At 34.2% G+C, this 12,894-nt stretch overlaps 1 protein-coding gene across 1 annotated transcript in view; it reads left to right on the top strand.

The window, feature by feature from the left end:
• Window positions 1–1,120: 1,120 nt before the first annotated feature.
• Window positions 1,121–12,894, top strand: part of LOC134279022 (ficolin-2-like) — a 108,214-nt gene continuing 96,440 nt past the window's right edge. The window contains exon 1 of the mRNA XM_062761347.1: window positions 1,121–1,176. Coding sequence (XP_062617331.1) covers window positions 1,150–1,176 — 27 coding nt within the window. The 5' untranslated portion in view covers window positions 1,121–1,149. The remainder of the gene's footprint in view (window positions 1,177–12,894) is intronic.

The raw sequence follows: 12,894 nt of genomic DNA on the forward strand, positions 1-12,894 counted from the left end.
TACTTTTATCTCCGTAATCAGTTTCAGAAGTCTGCACTTTTTAGTGCGCAATAAATTTACAGTTTTTACAATGGGTGACACTGTAGCTCTCCGGTCTATCATTATTTATTTTTTCGGAAAGCTACAGTTCTGCAGCTATAATTATTTCGTTAAGTTCTATGGCCGATACAATGACCTGGTCAGCAATTACAATGAAACATGGAGATAACGAACAGTATTCAAGATCAGAAGTCAACAAACTCAAATTTAAATCAATAAATTGTCATTGAGTAAAATGCTGACTGGCGTGTTTTAGCTCTCCTGGTCACAGACCAGAAGAGCTTTTGCGATAGTAATGGGTCCGTCCGTCTGTCTGTGAACAATCTTTCAAAATTTTACTCCTCTTACAGTTTAGGTCCGATTTCAATATAACATGGCACACAAGTAAACTACACTAAGATACATAATTCTGTGCATCGGTCTCTGATTTCGATGAACGGTGTTGCCATGGTTCCTAAAAATAGAAATTTCTGTGAAATTCTTTTAAAATGCAACTCCTCTGACAGTTTTGGTCCGATTTCAATATAACATGGTACACAAGTATACTACGTGTATAATAAGACACATAATTCTGTGCATCGGTTTTTGATTTCGAAGAAAGGTGTTGCCATGATTACAAAAAATAGAAATTTCTATGAAATTTTTTTCACGACAGAGACTTCTTGTTATACTAATTCTTAGTCTGTTATTTTTACCCTGAATTGACGACGGATTTTTTTTTATGACAAGGAGTATACGGTCTGTGACCGGTCGACAGGGAATGCTCATTCATTTATGGCAGCTTATCCCAACTCCGATGTTTTGGAGGTCCGTGTTTGCTCAGCTGTTATTTTGTTTTGTTTCATAGATTTTTAATCTTGACAACTGTTCTTGATTTTTACAGTTAGTGTACATGCTTCATATTACAAATGAAGAGGAAAAAGATTGGATTTTTGGGGGGGACTTTCTTTTTTATTCAAATCTGCGTATATATATTTCTAAAATCAATATTACTAGTTGGTGCTGATTGCAAGGTTCTCCGTAAAAATGGTCACACAGACACTAATTCTGTATAACAGATATACATTGTACTTTGGTACCGACTCCGATTCAGTCCCAGTGTTCTGTGACATGAAAACTAGGGGAGGTGGATGGACGGTATTTAGTTTTTCCTCTACTGGTCGAAGATCATGATATGGATGTTTGCACGGTGGTCTGATGATTGATATAGGTTTTCGAACTAAGCATTAATATGGATTATGGAATATAATATTAACTTAATCCGTATCGCAAAGAACGGGATCGTTATATTTACTACATAGTAACTACACTGTAACTACATGTATAATATAATTATGTATAATTCCCTACTTATAATGACTTGTGTCTGTTATCTATAAACACTTAAAAAATCCATTTTAGAAACAACTTGTATCAAATGCATTTTCCTATTATTCGTTTCTCTTTCAGCTAAAGACTGTAAGGGCCTTCGTGACAATGGCCATAGTGATTCCGGTGTATACGAGATTTATCCCTTTGGTACAGACCCCCGCCCTGTCAGAGTTTACTGTGACATGAACTTAGTTGGAGGAGGCTGGACGGTATTTATTTCTTAATTTATTAAAAAAATGACGCATTACATTAGAGTACATATTTATAATTTGTTCTCCTTTTGTCCGTGATAGACACACACACAAAATTTTTTATAAGTATTGCTGAAAAAAATATTATTAGATAAATGTAATTCTTTGAAAGGCAATCCAAAAACGTGTAAATGGATCTGTGAGCTTTCAGAGAACTTGGGACGATTATAAAAATGGATTTGGTGACGTGGGACAAGATTTCTGGATCGGTAATTATAAATTATAAATTCAATCGAAAAAAATTATCCAAACTCGTCCACTTTTTTCCAGTCGAAAGAGCAAAACAAAGGTCCAGTGATTTTTAAATTGTATACTTAGTACTTTGCAAACAATATTCATTTTTCTCCTGTAATTCATTTCTCGAAAGGAGACCAGAAATAACTACAGAATAGAATTCTGAACAATATATTGACAATAGTTCAAAAGTCTTAATTATCAATACAACAGAAATGTCTGACACTTGAAGTTTCGAAGTAAGCTTTAAGAGTAAAACACAGGTAGCACTAGTAAGGCAATACATGTGTAATTTAACTCTTCCTTAATACATCATTTACCCCTAAATAGAACTGTCGTTTACGCATTATTAATTCTGATACTTGCTACACAGGAAATGAACTCATCTACCAGTTAACAAAGGGAAAGAACTCCAATCTCTACATTTCCATCACTCTGGTGAACGGTAGCAAACTATACGAGTTGTACGATCAGTTCTCAGTTTCAAATGAAGAAGATGACTATCAACTTTTTTTGGCAGAGAATGCTTCTGGAACCCTAGGTACTTTAAAAAATTATTCTCACTTTGATATCGAGAAAGAGAGAGATAGAGAGATGCAGACTTATACTATTTTAAACTTATAAATGAAAGAAAACGTGAATGTCTTTATAAAGTAGCTTTGTAAGGCCATTTAAAAAACCGTTTGGTTACCCTCTCACGTTAGACTGGCTTAAAATAGCTCGACTCAAATATTTAGTAACCTTATTTTGTAAAACAAACATTATTGTAAAGTTAGCTTAATATAATTCTCCAGGTGACAGTATGTTACACACAGACATCTCTTCCGGGGATTTGTCTGGGATGAAATTCTCGACGTTTGACAGAGATAACGATCGATGGAGTGGTGGAAGCTGTGCTGTTTATAGGAGAGGAGGCTGGTGGTTTAACGAGTGTAATTACGCCCTCCTGAACGGTCCCTGGGCTACAAGTTCGTGGCATTGGCCTTGGTTTCCCACAGTTACAAACGGGACATCTGTCTGCGAAACACAAATGATGATCAGACGTCATTAGGTGACATGTGATAAAACATTCAAAATTTTCTTGTTAATTTCATGTCACTGTGGCTTATAACCTGATACGAATGTTATTATGTGCCTTTTCAATTCAAACAAGTATACCTCTTTCTGGACTTTTGCGAAGACACTGACTTTTACAGTTGACGGCTTACTTTTACAACAGGAAAATATACGGTAGCTCTTTTGTGAAAAAATATTGATCTTAATATTTAACAAAAAGATAATAATTCAAATTTCTATTTCAGAGATCATATTACGTTGTCTAGGACGAAAATGGAAACATTCCTACCCTCAACACCCTCCCTTCAAGTCTTGACTAACTTCTGCCGAGTTTTCCTACAGAAATGTGTCTTCTTCTTTATTCAGTAATTTCATTTCTTAAGTTATTTAAAATAAAAGGATATATTAATTCGCTTGAATAAAGTATCCAAATAAATTTTATTTTACCATTAATTATAATTTTCGTTTGATAAATTATTTCTAAGCCCCGAATACAATAACTTTCACCTCTTGAGATGTTTTCTATTTTCTTTTTTCAATTCCGTACCTCCGTACATGACGCAGGTTTAAATGTCCAAGTAAGCTGTCGAATGTAAAAGTAAGTCTCTTCATAAAACTCCATAAGTGTATGTATATTTGGCGTTCAGTGGTTTTTATACACTCTCTGAGTAAGAGAAGTTAAAATGTCTTTATTTATTTAATTATACCCCCGCTCCGAAGGGGAGGGGGTATACTGTTTTACCCTTGTTTGTCTGTCTGTCCGTAACAAATTTTTGTCGCAGTTTTCTCAGCAACTACTCATCGCAGAAGCTTGAAATTTTAACACAATCTTCTCTGAGGCATGCCATATGTTTGGATACATTTTTGTGCAAATCTGATGTCAACTTACTGTATGTCTGTGCGTCTGTCCATTTTATACATAACAAATTTTCGTCGCAGTTCTCTCAGCAACTACTCATCGCAGAAGCTTGAAATTTTAATACAATTTTCCCTGAGTCATGCCATACGTTTGAATAAATTTTTGTTCAACTTCCTGTTTGTCTGTGCATCTGTTCGTTTCATACATAACAAATTTTCGTTGCAGTTTTCTCAGCAACTACTCATCAAAGATGCTTGAAATTTAATAGTTTTCTCTGAGACATGCCATATGTTGGGATACATTTTTGTTCAAATAGGATGTCAACTTCCTGTTTGTCTGTCGTTCGTTTCATACACAACAAATTTTCGTCGCAATTTTTCTTCACAGAAGCTTGAAATTTTAATACAATCTTCTCTAAGTCATGCCATACGTTGGGATACATTTTTGTTCAAATCAAACAACTTCCTGTTTGTCTGTGTGTCTGTCCATTTCATACATAACAAATTTTCGTCTCAGTTTTCTCAGAAACTACTCATCGCAAATGCTTGAAATTTTAGTACACTCTTTGTTGAGACATTTTATATAGTGGGATTCATTTTGATGTTAATCTGATATCAACTCATATTTTGCTGTGCATTTGTCTGTAATTGAGCTTGTATATATATTAACATGGAAGTGTTGATTCACATCAGAGTGGGGGTATTACTAGTGAGCATTGGCTTACAGATTTCTTGTTTTCTTACACTGACAGCTGATGATTTAATGGAACTTTATAAAAACTCTCAGAATTTTTTTCCCATGAAATAGACCTTTAATTTATAGCATCTGTACCGAGAAACCCTTGTCCTCTAATTTCATCTTTTTGTTGCTTTATTTTTTCTCGAATGAAATTAACTCTCCATACTTATATACATGTAACTGTTCTCAATAAAATATACATGTAACTGTTCTCAATAAAATTGAATTCATAAATATTTCATTCTTCTTTTTTTTGAAATTCTGCTATATGGACATACCTGGACAACTGATGAAAGGAAGAACACTCTATTATGAATTGTCTAACAACTCCCTAAAAATAAAGATACAAACTACCGGTATGTCATACATGCGTAGGAACATAGCCATAGTTATTTTTTTACATAACTGCGTACATCATGTGTTACTATATAGTTGTGTCCATATACGATCCATGTTAAACAAATCATATACATATGGTTTATTACATAACCTTATAGAACTCTGGTGGTTATAGCAATTCAAAGGCAGATCCGGCACCGGGGGTGCAATCCTTCAACAACAACAACCCCCCCCCCCCCCCTTCCCTTAAAAAAATTGTATGTATAAAAAACAAGGCATTTACCTTAAGTTTAAAACATAAATTGATAAAAATGATAGCATTTAAGTCCTTTATTTCACGAGCGTTATACAGTTATGTGTGTACATGTACAGTACGAGATATTCCGGAATTTTGTTTTGCGACCGTGTGTAATCTAACAAAAGGTCACGACTCGTTTATTCCAATGTGGAAAATACAAAGTAATAGACAAAATCGAAACTTTTTGAGTAACTTTGACAGTCAGTCCTAGATTGTGACAAGGGTCGATGTCAAGTCATTTATACAGGTGATATAAGCAATATTCAAGATATAATTAGAGACTTCCAAATTATAATTCTGCAGAGATTGAGAAAGAGAGAAAGAGAGGAGAAAACAAAAGTTCTCTTGGCTCAGGAACATGTATTTAATCTCACAACAGACAAATTATCTTTTGTTGGCGAGAGGACTCAAATTCATTCCCTCCTCGAGCTCACGCAACTCTAACAAGAGGCCCATGGGCCACATCGCTCACCTGAGTAACTTGGGTGATGCAGTTCTTTACCAGATTCCCCCTCTTGCTATTTCTATCATGCCCCCTACCCCTGAGGGTTATGATTTTAACAATTTAATATCTACACTACCCAAGGATGCTTCCACATAAGTTTCAGCTTTCCTGGCCCAGTGGTTCTTGAAAAGAAGATTTTTAAAGATTTGTTCTATATATTTCCATGTAAAATTTGGATTCCCTATTGTGGTCCCGCCTTACCTCTGGGGGTCATGATTTTAACAATTTAATATCTTCACTACCCAAGGATGCTTCCACATAAGTTTCAGCTTTCCTGACCAAGTGGTTCTTGAGCAGAAGATTTTAAAGATTTGATCTATATATTTCTTTTTAAAACTTGGGATTCCCTATTGTGCCCCCGCCCAACCCCCGGTGGTCATGATTTTAACTATTTACCTTGTAATATCTTCACTTCCTAAGGATGCTTCCACATAAAGTTCAGCTTTCCTGGCCCAGTGGTTCTTGAGAAGAAGATTTTGTAGTGACCCCACCATATTTTTGTCTATTCTTGATTATCTCCCCTTGTAAGGGGACTTGGCCCTTCATTTTAACAATTTAAACTCCCCTTCACCCAAGATGCTTTGTACTAAGTTTGGTTAAAATTGGCCTATTGGTTCTTGAGAAGAAGTCGTAAAGGTTCTCGAGAAGAAGTCGAAAATGTGAAAAGTTTACAAACGGACGGATGGACGACGGACAAAATGTGATCAGAAAAGCTCACTTGAGCCTTCGGCTTAGTTGAGCTAAAAATTCACTCATGAGAGATTTCAATAAATGCTAGAAAACTGAAATGTAGATCTAAATATGTTCCATGATCCTAATGAAAATACTAAAATTCATCCTTTCCGCGTAAAAAGCGGATTTGAACCATTATTATCCAATGACTTCATACAAACATATATTGACAAAACAAAACTTGAATTGTCGTCTATGGAAGTTAGTAAAACTGCTGACAGTTTAAGTTTGCTTGAAAGAAGACATTAAAAGAACTTAAAAACGAAATGACATCGTTATCAAAAAAGCTGATAAAAATAACATGAGTGTTTTCATGCGTAAATCAGATTACATTAAAGATTTATTGATTGATTGTAAAGATAGTTTTCATATGACCTAATTTTAGCAAAAGTTAGCTCCCGTTGGCCGCCATACTGGAGGTCCAAATGCTCATATTCCTTCATTGTTCAACCAATTTTAAATTTTTATATTTGCGATTTTGAATTAGGAATCATTATTTTTCTGTAGTATATAAATTTTTGGAAGCCTCCTTTATTAAGGTGGTATGGGATACCAAACGGAATTTCTCCTATATATTCATTTACCCAAATTAGGAGGATTTGAAATGCCATCACGCTTCAGTATGTTAAATCGTAATTTTAATATTTTTTTTTTATTATTTTAATGAGAAATACAAAACTGATTTTTATCATATAATTCTTATATCAAAAGCTTAATATTATAGGCAGGAGTTTTCTAATATCAAGTGTATATAAAAACAAAAATGACAAGAAATATGTCTTCGTATTTTTTTAATAAAAAAAAAATAAGCGTAAAAATCTGGGAAAAACTTCATTTCTTGAAAACAGACGGATAAAATTGCATGAAAATCTACAATTAGAATGTATGCTAATATGTCGGCAAATTGAAATAAAGAAATTGAAAAAATATATATAAATGGAAAATATCAGATGCATTTAAATATTTTTGGATTAAAAGATCCGAACTGAAGAGTTATCTTTCTTTATTTTCCAGGGGTTGAAAAAATCTGGGTGCTATGTAAGAAATGATTCAGCATTTTATCACCGATATAAAAAATCGCACTTTCTTTCATTGGTAGTTTTTAACTTAGAACTGTTTTGAAGACAATGCCTGGACAATCGCTTTCAAAACGTGTCTCATTCAGATCGAGCCATTACATTCTTTTAAAAGTATTCGGACTATATCCAACAGCTAGCTGATTTGTGACCAAACAGTTACTTCTTGAATTAAATAACAAAGAAGACCAGCCCTGGTTAACGTGATAATTAATTGGTAATTATTAAGCACAATGTGAAATCCTCATACTTATCCATGCCTCATCGCACACCTGGGTATTGGACAGTTAAACAATTGAAAGACAGCTTTTCATTAATAGTGTTCAAAAGCTGCAATGTTTAAACTATATGATTTACAGAGTTTGCTTTTTAAATGTCAATAGTACAATTAAAAGTAAATTTATATACTTTTTGTCTATTTTAGCTAAAATGTCGACTTACGAGAATTTGCATTGAATTAGCTACAGTTTGTTCTTTTAAACGGTGCGTCTACAATTTTTGACCCGATAATAAGCGCTCATGCAAATCAAAACAATATTTCAAACGGAAGTACGTCATAACATGGAGATATCCCATTCTACCTTAAGAAAAAAATTATTTAATAAAGATTTTCCACCAAATATTTCTGCTATATTTTCTTAAACTTGGTAAAACAAAGAGGAAAACTCACCGAGTCGACCTCCAATATGGCGACCAACGGGAGGTAACTTTTGCTAAATTTGGATCCATCGAAAACTATCTATATTGTTTAACGTCCCTCTCGAGAATTTTTCACTCATATGGAGACTTCACCGTATGCCGGTGAAGGGCTTCAAATTTTGACCTTTAATCGGCACTCAGGGCCATTGAGCAGTGAGGGATCTTTATCGTGCCAACGCCTGCCGCTGACACGGGGCCTCGGTTTTTAAGGTCTCATCCGAAGGACCCGCAACTTTCACTTCAAAGTGCCGATCGCATGGCGAAGGAACAGTTGCTACCCATTTTAACGACTAGGTCAGTCGCGGCCGAGATACGAACTCACGGCCTCCCGATCACGGAGCGAGCGCTCTACCGACTGAGCTACCGTGAACGGTTGATTACATTAAAGAAGGTGAACGGCAATTAAAATTTTACTGCCGGATAACAGATCCCAATTTAAAACATCTCGAGGAACTTATAGTTAAGAGAGTCTCTGAAATGAAAGCCAAGGGTGTGCTTGATGATATTACTTATAACTTTCTACACAAAGCTGATAGCACAAAAATAAGGAGATTATATTTATTTTACTATTTTACAAAAATACATAAACTGGATATTGAAATCTTTAATATCATTAAACAAAACGTCTATCATCCCACAAGGGAGGCCTAAAATATCTCAAATAAAGGCACCTTCAGAAAAAACAAGTCAATGTGTTGTTCATACTTTGAACACGTTTATTAGGGATAGTTCAGGCTTCATTTTGAAAATAGAACGTCTGCGACCACACAGCAATTGCCTGCTGGTCAGTTATGATGTAACATCACTATACACAAACATGCAATTCGAAGAGCTAATCGCAGCCGTTGAAACGGCCTTCAGAGAATTTGACAGAAGCGTATTCTCAATCCAAGCCCCGCCCAAAGCGGACCAGAGTTATTTACTCAGATTAATTCTAGAAAAATAATATATTTGATTTTAATTCAAATATTTACAAACAAATTAAAGGATGTGCGTTGGGATCTAAATGCTCCCCATCTGTATGTGATATTTGCTTGCATCAGATCACCAACGAAATTCTAAACAAATTTCCGGGGAAAACAAAAATAATACTTCGGGGTCGCTATCGCGACGATGGATTTATCATTTTTCATGAAAATGAGATTCATGAACTTTTCACTATAGCCAATGCCCATCACCCATTAATGAAATTCACACATGAAATTTCCAAGCAAAGTATGAATTTCCTAGACACCACCGTATACAAAGGAAATGGATTTTAAAACATATATTAAACCCACCAACACGTTCCAATATTTGGATCGCTGTAGTGCTCATAATTCTTCTGTCTTGAAGGGATTCATTAAATGCGAAACCATTCGTCACCTAAGAAATACTGTTGACACTACTGCACTCAACGAAATTTTAAGTGAATTTAAAGTGAATCTCAAAAAGAGAGGCTATAGTGAAAATGAAATCAATCAGAATATACAAAACGTTCTTGATAATTATTACAGTGACACAGTTCTCACAGTGAAAAATTATACCAAAAAACGAGAGAGAGAGAGAGAGAGAGATCTGGTTTTGTTACTAACCAAATACAATCCAGGACTCCGGAAAATAAAACAAAAAATAATAAAATACTGGCACATTCTTTGTAAAGATAAAGACTGCAATGCGATTTTCTCTGAATTGCCTATTGTGTCATATAAACACAATAAGAATTTGAGTGATATGATCACATCTTCAATAATTAAATAATCTGTATAACAGATTTGCAAATAGGCTGCTGATGATGGCGGAATTGCAGCTACATGTAAGTAATTAACTGTAAGGAATTATAAATCATAAACCTCGTATCACACCGCCGAAACACTGAATTAGTGTCGAGTCAAGTGATTAGAGGTACGTGTCTGATGAGAGTCACTTTCTTTGAAACTGACCTTGACCTTGGAGTTTGACCCACTTTTATACACATTTTAAACTTTACTTTGGCCATATTTTGAACAGTAGATACCAGGACATTCATACTTTACATACGTATTTTTTGTTGAAAAATCTTTTATTGGATACTGACAACCTTCACCTTTTGACCTTGATCTTGGAGATTTCTAAACTTGTGAGAAAACTTTAACCTCTGCCATAGCTTTTGGAAGGTAATGAATATGACTTTCATACTTCACATATGTAATCCTTGTGAGAAGACCCTTTATTGCATACCATGAACTTTGTCCTTTTGACCTTGGAGTTTGATCTACTTTTAAAAAGCAAGCAATTACCATTAATTTTAAAGGGATAGGGTTAGTGCTTTCATACTTTACATATTTAATCTTTGTGACACGACCTTTCAATTGATAAGAAGATTTTTGTCCTTGACCTTGGAATTTGACCTACTTTTTGAAATTTTTAACCTTGGTCATAACTTCTGAACGGTTAGGGCTAAGGCTTTCATTTTTCACATATCTAATTTTGTGACAAGACCTTTCATTGGAAACCAATGACCTTGACCTTGAAGATTTTTATACTTATGAAAAACTTTAAACTTGGCGTACTTTCATATTTCACAATGGTATTTCTTGTGAAAAATACCCTACTTTTGGTACCAATATATCAAATTCGTATTTTAAAAAGTTTAATCATTGCTACATTTATGTTGCCATACCATGCTATATTTTGTTAATTGTTTTAAAGTCATTGTAAATATTTCATTGTGACATTGTACGCAGTCTAGTCTAACATTTACCTGGAGAACGGTGGAAATTTTTCAAACATCCCTCTCCAGGTGATATTAATATATTTAATTCTTATTGATGAATATGTTATATTGTGAGTATTGATTAAATACTAGGGATAAATTATATGGAAAAATCCTCAAACACTGCATTTGACAGACGAAAATGTAAAGGCTTAATGCTTTATTTCAACCAAAAGGATTATAAGCAAGAACTTACGTATAAAATTTAAAACGTTGATATTACTAATCCGGAGTCATGAAAATCTTCCAGCATCTAAAAAGTGATTTTTTCATCCTTAATATTATTTTATGTTGCTATGGAGATTTGAAAGCTGGATATTCTTCCATACAATATGGCTACAGACTTCTTTATAGAATGATAGAATCTTACGTGAACTATAGCGTACTGGACTGTGTTGAAGAGTGTCTCAGAGCCAAAAGGTGTGCATCGGTCAATTATTACAAAGGCGCAAACTTTTGTGAAATAAACTTCAGAAGAAACATAACTCAACCAGAACGTTACATACGAGCATCGGGCTGGTTATACACTGACATAGAGAACTGGGATGAGGTAAATATTTTATTTTCTAATTCTCATTCTAAACAATGTGTATAGGTAAAAATGTCATTGTAAATTTTGAGTTAACCAGGTGACAGTATATACAAGATATACTAGTTGTCTGTCATATTGTAAATTTTGTATTTACTGCCACCCGGTATATTAAAAATTAACATAACAATGGGAAGAAAAGGAGGTTGAATTCTATATTAAAATTTACACTTTATACAATAGATAACATATTTTTGGGAATCTATGGTGTATTTCTTATGCTATACTCCGCATTCTATTATAATCAATAAATTCAATTTAAAACTAGTTGTTAAGTATAAGTTTAGCATTGAACATTTAGAAGAAAAAATAAGTTCCAATGTGTGTACTATTTACCAATTATTTATTTAGTAGCTCCCATATCAACAGCTTATGACCCTTATGTTATTAAAATGTTAAAGTTAACTCACTACCGCTATTTCTCCTTGTCGTTACCATAATTTTTGCTACTTTTTTTTTATCGAAGATCGATTGCAGGTATATATCCCTGTTGAGATTTTTTCACGTATATGTAGATGCCGACACTTTCCGGTGGAGAGCTACAAATTTTGTCCTGTATTCGGCACTCCAGACAATTAAGCAGGGAGGGATTTCTTTCCTATCAGCACCTAAAGCGACATAAGACCTCGATTTACATGGTCTCATCCGCCAGACCGGTCTTCACGTCCCGCAGTGGGATTCGAACCCGCGACGGAAAGATCGATTCCTGACTTCGCGACTCCTGGAGCAGACGCTCTGACATCTAAAATTTAATTCAACCGGTAAACTTATTACTCAGAATTTTAATTTAATTGCTCCAATGACAAAATGATGGCATTATCGTCATTAAGATGTGGGTTGTACGGTACACATAAACGCAGAACCCCTTTCTCTTGCTGTAACCATTTGTTTTTTTTAATGGTTGAAGTTGTATTAACTCTTACGTACATTTGAAGAATTTCATTTCTTTTCATTTGTTGAACAAAAATTCTCTCATTTTTTGTCAATTATTTTCAGGTTCATAATTTCATTATTTTTCATTTGTTAAACATGAATTATCTAATTTTTTATATATATATATATTATTAACAGGTTCTCGCGGAATCGTGTGCAGGATCACCTTGTCAAATAAATGAAAAATGCATTCCCAAAGCTATAGGACAATTCGAGTGCGTTTTGTCAGGTTAGATTTTTATCTTAACCTTGAGTTCAATTTCATCTTTCCAAAATAATTAACATTGGTCATAACTTTTGAACGGTTTATACTGGACTTCTGTAAACAATGTGACTTTTAGTTACACTAGCACAATGTATGGAAGCTCTTTTATGAAATGTTTGCCTTAACATTAAATATAAACGAAAATAACGGGTTATTTCAAAGCAAAATAAGTTGCT

Source organism: Saccostrea cucullata, unplaced genomic scaffold, assembly GCF_032062105.1.
Source record: "Saccostrea cucullata isolate Sc308-1 unplaced genomic scaffold, CSIRO_AGI_Scuc_v1 ctg3685, whole genome shotgun sequence".
NCBI classification, from domain to species: Eukaryota; Metazoa; Mollusca; class Bivalvia; order Ostreida; family Ostreidae; genus Saccostrea; species Saccostrea cuccullata.